The sequence below is a fragment of the Phoxinus phoxinus genome (assembly GCF_949152265.1).
Source record: "Phoxinus phoxinus genome assembly, chromosome: 18".
Taxonomy (NCBI): Eukaryota; Metazoa; Chordata; class Actinopteri; order Cypriniformes; family Leuciscidae; genus Phoxinus; species Phoxinus phoxinus.
The window spans coordinates 13,481,790-13,500,619 of record NC_136893.1 but is presented as its reverse complement, the minus strand read 5'-3'; the positions used below and the strand labels follow the sequence as shown (position 1 = coordinate 13,500,619).

The window sequence follows — 18,830 nt, the reverse complement described above, 5'->3', positions numbered from 1 at the left end:
GCATAGCTTTAACTGAAATGTGCCACCCCAAATAAAGCCTGTCAAATACAGTAAATAGTAGCTTGAATCCGAAGTAAAAAGAGAGTGTTTGTGAAAGCGAGAAGGCACAGAGAGAGGAGGGGCCAATAAGGTGAGGTTTTACTCCACATTCAGTACACTCACTGTCAGCACACAGTGACCGAGTGAGGAAGGAGAAGGACTGTCTGGTCTTTCTCTGTATCTCACTGTGTTTATGTGAAAGGGGAAAAAAAGAGTTTTAGTTTGGACAAGTGATAATATAACTGCGTGGAATTTGTTTAAGAGGATATACTAAGAATGCTAATGTGAGTAAGGTAAGTGTTGTGGTCTTTCTTATAAAATAACATGATATTGCACAGGCACATTTTTCTGTAACATTTGATTGTGCTTTTGTAGTTGGTATTTTTATCATACATTACTTGTGGCTAAAAAAAAATATGACAATACAATTTTAGCATTGCGTATTACAACCCGGTGGGGGGGGGGGGGGGGGGGGTGCTGTCGTCTTGACTAATGGTGAGAGTTTACTGCTGCTGTCTGAATTTCTCTTAACACAGGAAGTCTGTTACCTTCCCCTTTTTTTTTTGATACTCTAGAAGTGCAATTTGTTCACTAACACTGAACAGTACACTGACTGTACATTCACTGTACTGTAGGTCATGGCGTGCCAATGACCCCTGTCACATGTTGAATAATGCCTGGTTCAGATTACACGATTTTTTTGTCGGTTACGATAGTCACTGTGTCAGATTACACGATTTTGAATCCTAAAATCTTGTCGTGTCGTGGACAAGAAACATGTCAGACTACACGTTGCTTTCCAGTCATCGCGTGCCGTCGCAGACATTCACTCGCACATATACTATGTCATATACACACGCACTCACTCTCACACGTATACACACACACTGGGGTGAGGGACAGTCCCGAAGTTTGAAGCTTTGTCCCGCAAGTCATAATTGTCCCACATTTTAATTTTGTCTGCATCATTTTATTTAATCGTCCTTTTAAATTACAATTATACAAAAAAAAAGTTAATAAGAAAACACTGAACGTGCGCAGCCGTTATTATTGGTTCTAGCCAGAGCGGGAATTCGGGAAAACAAACACTGAGAAAAAAAAAAAAATTCTGCAATAGAAAAATGGATCTATCCGGAGCTCCCGAGAAGAAAAAGCGTCTTTGTTCGTAAGGAATGGGAGAAAAAAATATATACATGGTTAAAACCAGTTACAGGTGACCCTAAAAAAGGAGATTGCTGTGTAGCCACCGAAGTTTCACCATCACGCATGGAAAAGACACAAAAATAGGCTACTGAATCCGGTAAGAACGCATTTAATCTGTAGGCTAGTCTTTCCTAATGGAATTTGTGTTTATTTGGAAATGTGCTTTTTAGCGATTGGATTATTATTTTCACTTAATTATGTAGATTGAATAGACCCGTGGTGTTAAAATGAGTTTTATATTAGGCTATTAGTGACGTTCACAGCGCCGGTCAGCGCCGTCATAGACTAACATTTTTATAAAGCTAGCAAAGACATCTAACGTTAATATAAAATCAATATTTATTCACCTATAATAATAGTAAGTTATCTCCCTCGTGTCCCGCGAAATCAGGTCTGACCTGCAACAGAGCAATATAGCCAGGTGGTCACCCTAGCACACACACTCACTAGCACACACTCTGTCTCGCTCGCTCACTCACTCACTCTCGTCGTGGAGGACCGAAAAAAAATCAAACATGCTAGTCTTTTTGTCGTGATGTCGTGAAGCATCGCAGACGCGACGTAGGTTGTCGCCCACTATGACACACTATACGAGATGAAACGATCAAATCTTGCGTCCCGACGCCCGTTGTCGTTTACGAATCCCCACGACACCCTGCGTCAAACGAATCGTGCCAAAATCGGGCTAAAATCGTGTAATCTGAACCAGGCATAAGGACACTCTTTTGCTGGAGATTACAATGAGCAGACAAGCATGAATGAGTGCAGTGTCTTAAATGTAGAAATTACTCTGGAGTAAATAGATATAGTATGTTATAGATATAAATGTGTCCGTTTACTTTAAATCAGAATATATATGTAAATTTAATCATTTTTGCTATTTGTATCCAAAGCGACTTACAAATGAGGAAAACAATGGAAGCAACCAAATAGAGCAACAATATGCATGTGCTGTGACTAGTCCCAGTTAGTCTGGCACAGTACACATAGCAAGGTGTTTTTATAGATATAAATAATATTAAGTGTTATTATTACGACGAAAAAGATGCATCTTCAGCCGTTTCTTGAAAATGGCTAAAGACTCATCAGTTCGGGTTGAGTTAGGCAGGTCATTCCACCAGCATGGAACAGTCGAGGTAAAGGGCCGTGAAAGTGATTTTGTGCCTCTTTGGGATGTTGCCTCTTTCACTTGCAAAACGCAAGCTTCTGAAGAGCACATAAGTCATTAAGTAGTGACTTTAGGTATAGGGGTGCAGCGCCAGTGATTGTTCTGTGGGTAAATATCAGTGCCTAAATTTGATGCGAGCGGCAATTTGTGCAACTTTTTGAAGAGAGGTGTTATCCAAGCATTTTACTATGACGTTAAATGCTGAGAATCCATATTGTGAATTTATTGGATAGATTCTCATGACTTCTTTATATACTTATTGTATACAATGGTAAATTGTCTTGTTGTAATTGTGGACAATTCAATTTGAGTGATTATCATAGTCAAAATTATCTTAAAGCCACAGTTATTTGAATATGGATTTGATCTTGTGATTGATCTTGGAGCTTAAATGGATTAAAAGAAAATATGAATAATGCCTTTTTGTCTTCTAACTTACTTCTATATGACATGTTCAAAGCAGAATCTCACCTAGTTAGCTACAATGTCATCCCACGTCAAACTGAGGAGGGACAGAGTGGTGACAGCGGACTATGACACACAGATTAAAGGTAATGGATGTTCAAACACTGAATACCCAATAAACATTCGGAAGAATAGAAAATGGAACCCAACTGACTGCTTTCCAATGAGATGAAATCTGCTGCAAGTTTTTGCATGTACTTCCACCATCACAAGACCGAATTGACAAAGATAACCAATCCTTATTGCCTCCCATCTTTGTGAAACCAACTTGTTCTAGTTAATTGTTATTTGACACAATGTCAAACAAAACAGATTGATAAAGAGGAACTATAAAAATATATAATTGTTCTCTCTTTCTCTTCTCTAGAGGTGCGTTTGCAGCTGGCGGAGCAGTTGAGGATATTTGACGGTCAGGTGGAGCAGAAGACTCAGGTGTTTCAAGATCTGATTGATTATTTGCGCAGACGAGGCGAGATCGAGGGAGAGTACGCCCGCTCGCTGGACAAGCTGTGTGACAGGTTCTCCTCTAGAACCAGGAAGTGAGGATATACAAACCACATATCACCACTATTACATAAAATTGTTATCAACTTATGGATGAATTCTGTACAAACGGTGGCCCAAAAATGGCCACTTATGCCACCCTTAAAAAGCTTGTAAGGTCAATTTATTTTTAAGAAAGATAACCAAAATACTTTTTCAAGCAAAAGTTTCACAGAACTCATATACACACGATCAAAAGTTTGGGGTCAGTGAAAAAAGCCTTTTATGCTCACCGAGGCTGCATTTATTTGATCATTAATACAGTAAAAACAGTAATATTGTTAAATAATATGATCTCTTTAACTCTGTTTTAACATCTTTTAAAATGTAATTTATTGCTGTGATGGCAAACTTAACTTTCAGTAACCATTACTCCAGTGTTCAGTGTCACATGATCCTTCGGAAATCATTCTAATATGCTGATTTATCACTCAAACAAGATTTCTTATTAATGTTGAAAACAGTTGTACTGCTTAATATTTTTGTGGAAACCATCTTACAGTACTTTTTTTTCCAGGTTTCTTTCAGTTTAAAAGAACAGCATTTATTTGAGAATCAGCATTATTGTTACAACATTCTTTGTAACAATGTAAAAATCTTTACCTTTTGATCCTTAATGATTAAAAATATTAATTTAATAAAAAAAATGATCCTCATTAAAACTTGATAAAAAAAAAAAAAATATCCTCATAAAAACTTGACCTCAAATTTTGAAATGGCAAACGGCTCTAAACTGATGTATATACATAGATTGTTGTGTATCAAGAACTTGATAGCTCTTTGTTCCTATCACCCTCAGGAAGGAGCCCAGCCATCAGTCAGTGGTTAACTGCTGGCAGGTGTTGTTGACACAAACACGTCAGGAGAGCAGAGATCACAGTCACTTGAGTGACAGCTACATCAACATTCTGCCTCAGCAGCTTTCACACTGCGTTGAACATGCCCAACGCCTGGCCAAACGGGTACACACCCACCATCTCTCTGACACACACACACATTTTCACATCCTTCCACATTTGCAGACTTGAAGGAGCATGCATGCCCCGTACTAACAGTACACGTGGCTTCCTTTGCACATACACTTTGCAGACAATGCACAGAAACATAACACCTTTAGCATACACTCTAAAAAATGATGGGTTGTTTCAACCCAATTTTGGGTCAAATATGGACAAACCCAGCCGTTGGGTTAAATTTTTTAATTACATTTTTAACCCAACGTTTGGGTTTGTCCATATTTGACCCAAAATTGGGTTGAAACAACCCAGCATTTTTTAGAGTGTAGTCACCGGCAACTCTCCTGACGTTGTAACACAACGTTACTAAGACAATCATTTACCTGTCTCTTTTTTCATTATTTATATTTTCAGAGCAGGGACATTTACACCCAGTTACAGGAAGGACTTCTGAAGGTCACCACAGAACTTCATACGGTCAGTTTAACCCCTCATTCCTCTCATCAAGCCACATTTTTGTTTTAGAACCGATTGTAAACATGCATTTACAGTTAATGGATTGCAAATCTCATTCCTATGTTTGTGAAAATCAGACCTTGAAGACATATTACCAGTACTATTCTGAGTTCCTGTCCGCAGAAGGCAAACTAAAGGAAGCAGTCAGACTGGAGGAAAGGCAAAAACAAAGTGCTTCTAAAAAGATGGAACGACAAATAGAGAAAGTATATCTTCCTTTTTAATACCAAAATATGAAATGGTTGTGAATGAGATGGTTATAATTAAAGATATATTTAAGGTTATATACAAGCTATAAACTCAATCGACTGCACTTGTGGCATTATGTTGATTATCAAAAAAGAAGAATTTCCACTTGTCCTTCCTTCCTTAAAAAATAATGGACAAATCTGGGTTACAGTGAAGCACTTATCATGGAAGTGAATGGGGCCAATTTGTACCACAAATGCACACACAATTTGACCACAAATGAAAAATGTGTTCCCTTGTTTTAGTTACTGAATCAACTGAATCAACATAATCTAACAGGTTTAAAAGGTGGGAGTGACCAAATCTTACTGTGTAAATGTATGTCCAACAACCCAACAACTCTGTTGCCATTACAACATAATGCCTAAAACCCTAAACCAATCGTAGATATGAGAAGAACTTTACAGGTCAAATAATGCACAAGTTTTAACAGAAGAATTAATGTTCATGTTTTTATAAAAAATTTAAGCTTCACATTTCAACTTTTAAGTCCTCCAAAAATTGGCCCCACTTACGAGTAGGCTACTTCCATTGTAAGTGTTTTTGTCAGCATGAAACGCAAGTCTTTTAATTCCTTTTGTGATCTACTGTATATCTGAGTGAAATGGCTCAAACAAGAAAAAAATGTAGGGCAAGACATGATTTTGTTTACCGGGAATTGATTGGCTTGTTGGATCGTTGTGGTTGGCTATTGCTGTGATGTCATGTGAGTGACAGGTTGTTCACGCCAATAAACACATCATCAGAGAAAAGATGTCGTTGTAAGAGGGAGGGTCAATTATTTTGATTAAAGATTACTTGGGCACATGAACTAAAAAAACAAATAATGATGTTCATGGATAAATCATTTATAATAAATACAGCAATATTCCAAAAACAAACAAACATTGAATCGTCAGTTCTGATTTTAATGTGACTTTAAAGAAAATTAACGCATGAGTTGAATAATTTTTTTGTGTTAATCAGCGTACTGCCATGTATGCTGTTGAGTTGAGCTTAACTTGTATTGAATATAATACAAAATCAAGGAAACAATCGGATGTTACAGTGCTATGCCTGCGTTCACATGGGCAGCATCCTCTGTGCAGTGTGGGGCAAGTGTTTTCTGCATGTGATTGTGGTAGATTGCAAAGCAGAGTGTTTGGTTGTTGTGGTTAAGTAGTGCAACACTGAATGTGTGTGGATAAATGATTGTTCCAGTAACTTCTGGTTACATTTCACCTTTATGTGTGCATAGAGGCAAAGCAAAGTTCAAGAAATTCAGCTTAAGAGCACAAAAGCACGCAATGACTACCTGCTCAACTTGGCTGCTGCAAATGCATGCATGAACAAATACTACCTTCAGGATCTCTCCACTCTCATAGATGTGAGTTTCTTTGGATTACCTCTATATGATCAGGTTTTTGTACTGCGCAGGTATAATTCAACCTCTCATTGCATGCCCTCTCAGTGCTGTGATCTGGGTTACCACCAGTCCATATCCAAGGTGTTCCGTTTTTACCTGACCTGTCGCCAATGGGGCCAGCAGAACTTGAGCTCTGGGCTGCAGCAGCTGGACACAACGGTCTCAGTGCTGAACCACAACCAGGACAGAGACACTCTCATGCAGGCCAACATCTCAGCCTTTTGCCTGCCCCTGCGCTTTCAGTACCAACCCTATGAAGGCGACCAGGTACTGCGTGATAAAATGTCTATGTACATAAGTGTAAAAATGCGCAGTTGCTTATATGTGTCCTCTTCCAGGTGGTCGAGGTGTCTGCAAAGTGTGAGATGATGAGCGAGCTAGTGACTCGCTTCCATCAGCTGCAGTCTAGGCTGTCTTCAGTCACCATGGAGGTTGAGGAGGTACACAAACCCCACAGAATCACATAAATTATTATTATGTGTAGCACTACTGTCAAATGACTGGATAGATGTAGTGATATTTGGATGAATAAAAACTGTATTTATGAATACTCTTTATAACGTCTGATTCATCTAAACATGAATATACGTTAAAAATATTGCAGTCCGGCAAATTACTTCAGTCGGCCCAAAATTCCATGCTGGATGGTATTGTTGAGGACACCTTTGGATCCACCCCAGACTTTCCCAGCAGCCCGTCATCACTAGAGGGGAACAGTGATATATCAGCCAGTAAGAACCATCAGCTGAAGCGCAGAGCCAGCCTTCCGGACACTGAGAGTTTGTATTTCACGGTAATCAAAACAATTTTTTATATTATAATTATTATACAAATATTATTTTGGTAAATATTTAATATATTTAATATAATTTAAATAATATATTTCTATCACGTTTATAAATTTAAATGTTTTATTTCATACAATTATTACTATTATTATACTCTATTTGTCTTTATTACGGTTTTTGTCTGACTTTTTCTATTACTATGACTTTATAGTAATATTTGTTTTTACTATGACTTTATGATATTGCAGAAAGTCAGAGACCATCTATGCAGCAGCTCTTTAATATCAAAACTGGAGGCCAAACATGACCTGCTAAAGGTTGCCATTCAAAAAGGTAGAATAATGTTTCCTATCTATAGAAGTTGTTGTAAAGCGAAAACCATTAATTTTCTTTCTTTTTTGTTATCAGCTGAAAGTGTTGATGTAGCCCATTCCAGGTAAGGAAACAAAGGCTTATATATATGTATATATATATATATATATATATATATATATATATATATATATATATATATATATATATATATATATATATATATATATATATATATTATATGTCACATAATTTATAAATACATATTTATACATTTTATAAAGATATACAGGTGAAACACGAAAATTCAGTAATTCAACTTAAAAGGTGAAACTAATATATTATATAGACTTATTACATGCAATCTATCTAGACTTTATGTGTTATAATTTTGATGATTATGGCTTACAGCTTATGAAAACCCCAAATTCAAAATCTCAGAAAATTAGAATATCACATGAAATCTATTTAAAGGATTTAAAATACAGAAATGTTGGCCTTCTGAAAAGTATAATCATGCATATGTACTCAGTACTTGATTTGGACCCCTTTTGCATGAATTACTGCCTCAATGCGGCGCCGGCGTGGCATGGATGCTATCAGCCTGTGGCACTGCTGAGGTGTTATGGAAGACCAGGATGCTTCAATAGCGGCCTTCAGCTCTTCTGCGTTGTTCGGTCTCATGTCTCTCATCTTTCTCTTGGCAATGCCCCATAGATTATCTATGGGGTTCAGGTCAAGCGAGTTTGCTGGCCAACCAAGCACAGTAATCCCATGGTCATTGAACTAGGTTTTGGTTCTTTTGGCAGTGTGGGCATGTGCCAAGACCTGCTGGAAAATGAAGTCAGCATCTCCATAAAGCTTGTCTGCTGAAGGAAGCAAGAAGTGCTCTAAAAATGTCCTGGTAGACGGCTGCGTCGACTCTGGACTTACCGTAATAAAGCACAGTGGACTAAAATCCTCTTTTCTGATGAGTGCAAATTTTGCATCTCATTTGGAAACCAAGGTCCCAGAGTCTGGAGGAAGAATGGAGAGGCACATAATCCAAGATGCTTGAAGTCCAGTGTGAAGTTTCTGTGTTGGTTTGGGGAGCCATGTCGATGTCATCTGCTGGTGTTGGTCCACTGTGCTTTATTAAGTCCAGAGTCAACGCAGCCGTCTACCAGGACATAAGCTGCAAGTCATAATCATCAAAATTGAAACAAATAAAGGCTTGAAATATCTCACCTGGCATGTAATGAGTCTATATAATATATTAGTTTCACATTTTAAGTTGAATTACTGAAATAAATGAACTTTTGCACGAAAGTAAAATGACCTGTTTTTAGTTTTAGTGTTGACTAAATTAAACATTTCTGTTTAACTAGAACATTCTCCAAAAGATCTGTGCGTCATAAAAAGAGTAACCCCGGTGCCCAGATACACCAGAAGCTCTTCAGTGGGGATCTGATATCATACATCCAAGTAAATCTCTCAGAAGTGCTCTGGATTTACTCAAAACAGTTCAAGGCATCTGACTCACTCAGTGTTTCCTCCCTATAGGCATCAGGGCAGCTCATTCCTGCAGTGGTGGAAAACTGCATTCGGTTCATCAACCTCAATGGTAAATCTAAGTCAGAAGATAATTCCTCTTTCTACAATTCTTTCCATCTTAATCACTGGTTTTCTAACCCATTCACTCTTTTCTCTGGTAAGGCTTACATCATGAGGGATTGTTCAGAGTGCCGGGATCTCAGATGGTGGTGAATCAATTGAAGGATGCGTTTGAGAAAGGTATGTGCACTAAGTGATGATATTCTCCTTCCTTTCACAGAGCATTAGTAATAGGCTGTGATTTCGTAATTATTCATAGGCGATGACCCCCTTGCTGATGGGGTATGTGACATGGACTCTGTGGCTGGAGTGCTGAAACTTTATTTTAGAGGACTAGAGAAACCCCTCTTTCCTGCGGACAGTTATGACCAACTGATGGAATGCGGGCGTAAGAGGACTTTACCACACTATTATGTGCTTGTTTGCTTTGTATTATGTATGTGTATGTATATGTATATGAGTGCATCAGGTCTGTAACCGTTTAAACATTCAATTAAATCTTTTGAATGTGCTTCTCTTTCTAGTTATAAGGTTTTCTGTTAAAAACTTGATGTTAGGGCAGGGACTATTTGAAGGACTCATTTTATAGTTAGCCAGTAGTCTTAGTTTACATGGTGTCATGAAGAATTCGGTCCGCTCATTGAATTGCAGTTCCATTTTTTTAGAACTTTTAATTGGAGTTATATTCAGTGCCTAATTAAAAATCCAGAAACTTGCTTTATGATGTACATTACTTTAAAAAAAAATATATATATATATACTTTTTATTCAGCAAGGATGCATTAAATTTAGCAAAAGTAACTGTGAAGATTTTTACAGTTTTGAAAAAAAAAAAAAAATATTTAAAACTTTCTATTCATCAAAGAATCCTGAAAAAATGTATCATGGTTTCCACTAAAAAACTCATGGTTTCGAAACCATTATGGCTAACCATATTATTACCGTTATGGCTGCTGAAAAATCTGATTGTTTTTATTTAATTTGAACTATTTAGCAGTATTAGGTAACGTACTTAAAAAGAAAAGTTATTGTAATACACAATTTAACACTAAGAGACATAGTGTATTTAAAAGAAAATCTTACTGACTCCAAGTCATTACTTTTGAACAGTAGTGTATATTGTTACATAAAGAAAGTTATAAAACTTTCTTTCTGTTTTTCCATATGGATTTTCTCATAGATAGATAGATAGATAGATAGATAGATAGATAGATAGATAGATAGATAGATAGATAGATAGATAGATAGATAGATAGATAGATAGATAGATAGATAGATAGATAGATAGATAGATAGATGGATAGATAGATGGATAGATAGATGGATAGATAGATAGATAGATAGATAGATTTTATTAAACTGTTTTATTAAACTGTAAAAGGAAAACTGTTCATTTAAATGCATTTCTGCCAGAAGTTTATTTTGTCAATAATACATTTCATGGTGTCTTTAACTTTCCCTCTCTTTCAGAAATAGATGACGAAACAAAAAAAGTAACACAGCTGAAGTGCGTCATCTCCTCATATCCTGCCACGCTCATCATTGTCATGAGATATATTTTTGCATTTCTTCACCAGTGAGTATCACAGTGTGTCATTGGGTGTAGGCCTTTTTTTCTGTCATGAAATCAACGCATCTAAATATTTGTATGTGTGTGTGTGTGTGTGTGTGCGTGTGAAGTGTTTCCCAGTACAGTGACGAGAACATGATGCAGCCCTATAACCTGGCAGTGTGCTTTGGGCCCAGTCTAGTGAGGGGGCCAGATAATGGGGATGCGTCAGAGCTTCAGCGCATCAATGCCCTGGTCAAGAGTATCATCATCCAACATGAGAGCATCTTCCCTAGCCAGAATGAATTACCCGGGCCAGTGTATGAAAAGTGCATGGCATTGGAAGAAGAAGACTGGTGAGAATTAACATCCATTTACTGTGTACACACACACACACACACATATTTTGAGAGGGAGGGGAGGGGGGGGGGGGGTTGTTAGTAGTTATAAGCTGTTTGAAGCAACAATATGTAAGTGCTGTGACTAATCCCAGTTTGTAGCACATATTGCAAGTTTTTTTTTTAAATAAATAAAAAAATAGATAGAATGGAAATATAATAGAATAGTAATTGTTAGATTTAACTGGTCAAGTGAAGACTAAAAAGGCTTCTTGAAAATGGCTAAAGACTCATCAGTTCGGGTTGAGTTAGGCAGGTCATTCCACCAGCATGGAACAGTCGAGGTAAAGGGCCGTGAAAGTGATTTTGTGCCTCTTTGGGATGTTGCCTCTTTCACTTGCAGAACACAAGCTTCTGAAGGGCACATAAGTCTTTAAGTAGTAAGTTTAGATATAGGTGCAGAGCCAGTGATTGTTCTGTGGGAAAATATCAGTGCCTAAATTTGATACAAGCGGCTATTGGCAACCAGTGCAAATTGATAAAGAGAGGTGTTATGTGCGCTCTGTTCAGCTCGTTAAACATTACTCTCGCTGCTGCATTCTGGATCAGTTGCAGAGGTTTGACAGTAGATGCTGGAAGGCCTGCCAAGAGAGCATTACAATAGTCCAGTCTGGATAGAACAAGAGCTTGGGCAAGGATTTGTGTAGCATGCTCTGATAGGGAGGGCCTGATCTTCCTAATAAGGCAAATCTGCAGGACCAGGCACAGCTCTATAGGGCTGGATATATATGTATCCCGCAATTTTACCTGCATACTTACGGTATACTCACAATAGGGAATATATATATAGCACATCTTAACTACTTGATTGTTTACATCATCGTAAACGTAAAAAAAAACACATTAACATCATGATTTTCTATGAATATGCTTTGAAACATTGTGTATTGTGAAAGGCACTATACAAATATGTTTTACATGACTTAATATTTCGTATGCCTACAGTGAGACTGTAACAGAGGAAGGAGATGGAGAATCAGAGCAATCTCAAACAAAAGAAGGAAAAGACGGTAAGGTTGACAGTTTACTATGAACATCTGGGCTAGTAGAACTAAACTAATTTCTCTGTCTGTTTTTGACGTGCAGAGCTGCAAGGAGTGGCCTTGTTTGACTACGCAGGCCGCTCTTCAGCCGAGCTGTCCTTTAAACACGGGGACCGCTTCATCCTATACAGCAAAGCCTCCTCTGATTGGTGGAGAGGGGAGGTGAATGGGAGAAAAGGGCTCATCCCAAATAAATATATTGATGTGCAAAGGTAGGTTTTTATCTCTAAATGCATGGCAACATTTAACAATTTAAAGACAAATGTGGATAAAGATGCTTTGCAATGCTACACTTCATTCTAGCCCTCACAAGTTTAATACCCAATCACTTTATTAGCACATTTTACTGAAATTCAATCCCGTGGGACGTAAAGAACAGTAACCAAGCTTAGCAAATGGTCAACTGAAGAAACTACTTACTGATTTGACTTCTTTATTTACTTGATTTCCCATGGTCAGTGGATTTATACACCCATTTATGTCACCGTCTGTTGGAGTTGCATAACTGTATTGGGTCATTTCCCCCAATATCCATCCCGACAGATATAAAGACAGATATAAGATATAAATTATCTCTCATTAATAACTTTTTAATAATAAAAAAAAAGCTTTGCTATATTCTATACTTCATTCAAGCCCTCATAAGTATAATATCCAATTACTTTGAGCTCATTTTACTGAAATTCATTGGGACATTCTGCAAAGCTTGTCTGAGTGAGCAACAGTAACCAATGGGGTGGAGCTTAGCGAATAGTCAACTGAGGAAACTACTTACTGATTTCACTTATTTATTTGTTTGTTTGCCCATAATCTATGCATTTACATATCTGTTAATGTCACCACATGTTGGAGTTGCGTAACTGTGTTATAAGGCATTTAGAAGAATTGGCTTTAAGTTGTGGCTCAGGAATCACTATTGAGTCAAAGCCACAATAAGTTACTACAAACCACAGTCAGAGTCATAACCCTCTTCAATTCTCTCCCTCTATGTTGTTCAGTGCGGATGGAGGCCAAGATCAGAAAGGGAAGGAAACTTTGAAATCCAGCTGTGGTAGACAGCAGACAGAGGAAGAGCTGAAAACAGAGCAAAGTACACGGTAAAACACTCACAGATTGTATAATGTGTGGAGGATAGCTTTGTTATTATATTCTGTTTAGTATATTAACTCTTGTACAGAGTTTATACAGATACAGCAAATGAAACAAGCATATTATCTACCTATGTGTAAACTTCATTCTTACGTAATGATATTCAAAGAATGAATCATCATTATTATTGCATAATGATGACCAGTGATTCAGTTACTAGATAAAGTAAAGAATAATTCTATCTGTATTAATTTTTTCTAGGCTCAAAGTCACAAGTAACAAAGCCGGGGTGGGACCCAGCCATGTCACTTCTGGAAAGGTTTCGTTACAAATACCCACAGGACAATATATACAGACAGGGAATTCTCCAGGGGCTCTGCGGAAAACATTAGAGTGTGTAAATAGCCTAGACTATTTGTTTGGCATTATAGAGATTTTTTTTTACGTCACAGATTATTATCATCTATGGAATAATGACTAAATCCGTCAATTTATAACTTTGACAGCCCTCAAATGAGACGATCCACTACCGAGAGGGGAAGCAGAGAGGAACTCTCAATAGAAGTGGATAAGGTCAGGATGTTTAAATCCCAGTTATAATACCAATGAGATCTTCTCCCTCCCCCTACTAAAGTCTATCATATCTTGCAGGAAGTGCATCACATGATGCACTCGGTGTTTAAAGAGCTTCTTGTCCGCCAATCTTCCCCGGATAAAAACACATCTACGTCCACCGTGACAACATCCCCTGTGCAAACGCCTTCAAACAGAGGACTGGGTTGGAAAGGAAAGGGTTTATTTAAATCAGCTGACCATGTTGGCTGAAAAAAAAAATGAGAAGGGGAAACTTGTAACGAAAGTAAAGAAACACAAGGACATTTAGGGGAAACATAAGTGTTAGTGAGAGCTCAATCTCTGTGTATGGTATTTTTTGTACTGTTTAAAAAGGTTGGTTTAAGAGGCACTATCAATCCATCATGTGAAATCTGTTTTAGTTGTGAATGCATGTGACCGTCATAGTATGTACAATATGTTGCCATTTTCTTTCCTACCGTCTCATTTGCGCACTTGTAACAAGCAACTGTACTTCAGTGTACTTTACTCTGTGGAATAAGAATATATCAGGCCTATACGGCTGATTTCTTATATTTTCTATGTAAGTGACTGAAAACTTTGAATGACATTAAAAATACTACACAGCACCAGACTTACACAAGATAAACTAATTTTATATCAAGAAAGATAACAGTTAGTGATTAATAACAGTGTTACAAGTGACTTGTAGGCAATGAAAAATTGGACTCACTGAAGTTGAACAACAACATGTTTATGGAAGACAATAATATTCCATATAAACAACACATGAAGACAAAGGGAGAAAAAGTTCAGAATAGAGGTTTTAGGTGCTGTAAGAGATTATTTGTTAGCCTATGCAACATTTATGCAGAAAATAGCCTTAGTCCCTGAAAGGTAGGCTATAACTAAAATAACAGTCATAAACAGTAAACAAAAGTGGCCACAAGACTGAAAGAGACTGAATCTCTGAAAGAGATACTTTTCTTTGTGTACAGATATATAACAACATTTTATAATGTCTACATTAAGGACCCAGCGGGCCTATAATGTCAAGAGTCAGGAAAGCCGCAAGACGCACAAATTAGTTATTTTGAATTTAAGCTGTAATATTGTGAAGAATGTGCTTAATTGTATTTTATTGACAAAAATCGAATAATTTAAAGGTAAATAGAATTAAAAAATACATACAAAAAATATGTAAACTCTCACGCATTGGCCGTGAGACACACGCATTTGATTGGTTTTGATAAGCTTTCTGGACAAAAAAAAAAAAAAGTAGAATTTTTGGGCTTCGGGTCATTTTGACCCGCGAGCGAAGAATTTGTTACAGGATGTGAGGAGAGGATGAAAAGGCAGTAACCTTAGGCCTATTTTTTCTCTGCCTCAAAATTAGCTTTAACCGTTCAGCCCGCACGAACAACGACGGTTATGACACGATGGCTTTTTCAGTTCCGACCTTGACGACGGAGATAAGAGATAAAAGATCAAATAAGCTGGTATAAAAGTAACTGAAGATAAAGAAACACAGAAAATGCAGAGGTAACGTTATGTTTACTGTTAAAATTCGTTGTAATTATGGTGTATTCCATTCCCACATGATGTTGGCCTCATAAAACCAAAATATTGTTTTCCTATTTAAGATTATTAATGTTATAAGACTAGAAATGTTGGAGGTTAACGTTACCTTACTATTTTAACCTAACTTACAACCTGTCTTTAAAACGTCACACGCTACACTAACGTTAACGTTACACACCTTTAAACCCATAGAGCTCGGGCGTAACTGTTAGATGTTATGGAACGGTGCATTGTGACTTCCATGGTGCTCTCGTAACGTTACCTCCCATTATTTCTTGCACAATCATTTATCTAATGCAAATTTATAGTTTTACTCATTCAACAAAATACATTCAGTCATACTTTGAAATTGCATCATTTGTTGTAGCAGCTAGCCTAGCCTACCACATTTGATCTTATCTTATCATGCGCACTTGGGCGTTCTACAGTAGTTTTGCAGTTAGTTTTGATGAACAATATTTTCTTTCCTTGAAAAAAGCATTGAACAGGGTGAATCTTAAGCTGGGGGACACACCTAACGACTAGCTGAAATGATTCTAAGACTGACCTGAACACACTATCATTACAGACTGTTTCCAACAACGACTAACACTGTGGGGCGTTTGGCATGATCAGTCGTAAGTATCAAATCACATTCATAATTGGCCTTACAGTCGTTATAAATGTGTGTCCCCGGCTTAACAAAAACCGAATGTAAAATGTATTTTTTATTTTTTTATAGTGACATTTATTTTCCGTGGTGTCCATGGTGTCTCACTCGTCATAAATAGCCAGAAATGATTATTGTCCCTCTGATGGCAAAAAGTCTATTTCATTTCCTTTGACATTTTCCCTTGCGAAACAGCAATGTTATTGCATCACTGAAAATTGCAATAGCCTCAATGCCAGTCGGTTTTTTAACTTATTTCAATACTTGACATTTTAGATAAGTGCTTCTTTTTAAGGTGAAAGAAAAATTGCAGTTCTGACTAATAAACACTTGAGGGCAGTAAGACCGAAGTGACAAGTCAAAGTCACAGTCATAAAAAATGGCCTTTTCAAGATTTAGTAACATTACTTAATAATATCACAATCTTTTCCCAAAATTGTAAAAACACAAACTTAAAATATATATAATTGCCTACAAAAGGTACAAAATATGGGATCAGTTATTTCCACAGTACTTTCCAATAAATTCCAAACGTTGTAGCCTTCATTTGACAGCTTTACATTTTTATAAACTTTATAGACCATTCATAACTTTTATATAATACTACAGGTATTTGCTATTAACTATAAGTGCAAGCAAGACAGTCTATTAAACAGAATGCAATATCTGGCCTTCAGAAATGTGTTTCTTGTGTTTTCAGTATCCAGCAGTGTGCTAGTCACATGGCCAGCTGCCAGGGCGTCCTAAGGCCAACTAAGGTGTAAGTAATTTCATCCTTATTAGAGAGTAATGCTTAAAGCTTATGTAATACTGTAAAATAAACACGCAGTTCTTGCCGAAATCCGGCAAAACATTCTTGCGAAGGGCTCCTAGATAAATATTTCAGAGAGGAAATGGGGTACAAACTAATCTTATTTTGAGCAGCTTTTTATTATGTGGGCTGATTCGATGTTGTATTTTCATGCATGATCTGATCTGGTGTGGAAATGTTTTTAGCAGCAGCTGTTTTAGACGTCCCTTTTCTCACTGTTGTGTTTGTTAACCTTTCAGCCCTGGCAACATTTCTGTACTAGTTCTAATGTGGACCTGCGGTTTGTAATCATGTTGTAATACATTCATGTTGTATACATCCATGTGCATGAGTGCATCAGTGCATGCGACAATAGTATTCATTCAGGTTTTTTATTACTTGAAATTCACACTTGTTATTTCTTGTTCATCATACTGTGGTTTTCTCAGCTATTTTTGGGGATATATTTTAAACAGTTACACAGAATGGAACTAGAATATACTACCAGTAGTGTCATAATGTTATAGTTATAACCTACTTTAAGCTCTAAAATCCAAACTTAGATGAAAGACTCTGCTGCCGGAAGGATAATTATCAGATTCCAAAGATGCTTTTGCTCTAAAATGGACCACATTTGCCCCCCAAAAAAGTGTGTACTGAAATCCTCATTATAGTATTTGGGAATCCATCATTCCGAAAGGAAAATTACAGCGTGGAATTCCAGGCCAAGTTTGGCTTTCCTGCATGGACTATTTTGAAAGTTTAAATTCTTTGTTGTCACTTCATTCTGTTTATTGAGTCATACATTTTTCTATATAAAGAAATGGATTTATTTCCGTCATAAGCTTCATGCTATATCTGACCCCAATTTCTTCTTCATGGATGGGTCAGCCTCTCAACAGATCTATTCCCCCTTTATATCTCTAAAACTGCCAGAAACGGCAATGAATTAGTGAATGACCTCGGACACAGTCAATGCACACCGTCTAACACTGGCAGGATTTCTGCGGTCATTCTGAACCATGGCCATTAATAAGCACCGCGTTCCTGTCCAACAAAGCCTACGGGATGAGAAGAAATGATGGTTTCATTCATAGGAATGTTTCAGGGATCCAAATCGATCCCACATGACCCAGACTTTTAGGTTTGCACTTTTAGACGGATGTATATTTTTGACACGTAAACAGTGTTTAATAAAACTCACTTGCCCAGCAGTTCACATTAGTTTGATACTGGTCTTCATTGTATTTCCTGTTCTCAGAGGAAACAGACTTTAAAAGAATTCAAAGGATAATCTGGGATCCAAAGAGATAATATGATAATGTCAGAGGGATAGATACCCATTTAAGGACATAGTTTTTTGTTTTGCATGTGAGCACAGAATGTTTCAATTGCTATCCCTCCTTGAAGTATAATTGTCTGTTAGCCTTATAAACAGTAGTGTTTTTGTGTAAATTTTTTACTGCACTTTTTGGTTCATTCATTATGCAACTGGTGATGTAGTACTGACCAAAAAAAGAAGAAGAAATCGCTCAATCAATTTCAAACATCAAGGAAGTTTACGATAATGACAGTACATGGTAATGATATCACTTTCCAAGTAAATAAATTAATACGAAAAAAATTATTATGTATTTAAGGTGTTGATAGAATTATCTGCATATTATCAAAATTTGAAGTAGTCCACTACAACGTACAAAACAATTGTAGTAGCAGATCAGTTCGTGAAGAATTGTAGCCCATTTGTACAGTCCAGATGCCGAATGATAACCTCATCACCATATAATGGCTGGAATGAGATACTTTCCTGCAGTGATGCATTTTGTCTTCATCAAACTTTCAATCCTAATTCATGCTATAAGTTTAACTTTCATTTGATCTGTCTAAAGTGCATTCTTCGAATAGCTGTCATCGATCATCC

The 18,830-nt window shown here is 37.1% G+C and overlaps 2 protein-coding genes across 6 annotated transcripts in view; both read left to right on the top strand.

The window, feature by feature from the left end:
• Positions 1–154: 154 nt before the first annotated feature.
• Positions 155–15,153, top strand: arhgap4a (Rho GTPase activating protein 4a). Of its 5 annotated transcripts, none has more exons than XM_079589351.1 (24): positions 155–332; positions 2,874–2,961; positions 3,243–3,414; positions 4,218–4,380; positions 4,789–4,851; positions 4,968–5,096; positions 6,377–6,505; positions 6,590–6,811; positions 6,883–6,984; positions 7,149–7,337; positions 7,581–7,665; positions 7,741–7,768; positions 9,012–9,108; positions 9,187–9,247; positions 9,340–9,417; positions 9,497–9,625; positions 10,714–10,813; positions 10,918–11,142; positions 12,130–12,194; positions 12,271–12,439; positions 13,226–13,324; positions 13,578–13,709; positions 13,823–13,889; positions 13,968–15,153. In XM_079589351.1, the coding sequence occupies exons 2-24, from the start codon at positions 2,895–2,897 to the stop codon at positions 14,139–14,141; spliced, it is 2,745 nt and encodes a 914-aa protein (XP_079445477.1). In that variant the 5' UTR covers positions 155–332; positions 2,874–2,894; the 3' UTR covers positions 14,142–15,153. The 5 variants fall into 5 exon arrangements, with proteins under 5 accessions (XP_079445477.1, XP_079445474.1, XP_079445478.1 ...); XM_079589348.1 differs by having other exon boundaries at positions 10,708–10,813; XM_079589352.1 differs by having other exon boundaries at positions 10,708–10,813; positions 13,578–13,713; positions 13,968–14,520.
• A 144-nt stretch (positions 15,154–15,297) lies between these two features.
• fam3a (FAM3 metabolism regulating signaling molecule A) overlaps positions 15,298–18,830 on the top strand; it is a 54,194-nt gene continuing 50,661 nt past the window's right edge. The window contains exons 1-2 of the mRNA XM_079589363.1: positions 15,298–15,431; positions 16,820–16,879. The gene's annotated coding sequence lies outside the window, so the exon portion shown is untranslated. The remainder of the gene's footprint in view (positions 15,432–16,819; positions 16,880–18,830) is intronic.

Coding starts and splice junctions, on each gene's coding strand:
- arhgap4a (XM_079589348.1), top strand. CDS start 2,895: ATGTCATCCCACGTCAAACTGAGGAGGGACAGAGTGGTGACAGCGGAC. Junction 9,418..9,496: donor GAAGGATGCGTTTGAGAAAG/GTATGTGCACTA, acceptor AATTATTCATAG/GCGATGACCCCCTTGCTGAT. Junction 11,143..12,129: donor GCATTGGAAGAAGAAGACTG/GTGAGAATTAAC, acceptor GTATGCCTACAG/TGAGACTGTAACAGAGGAAG.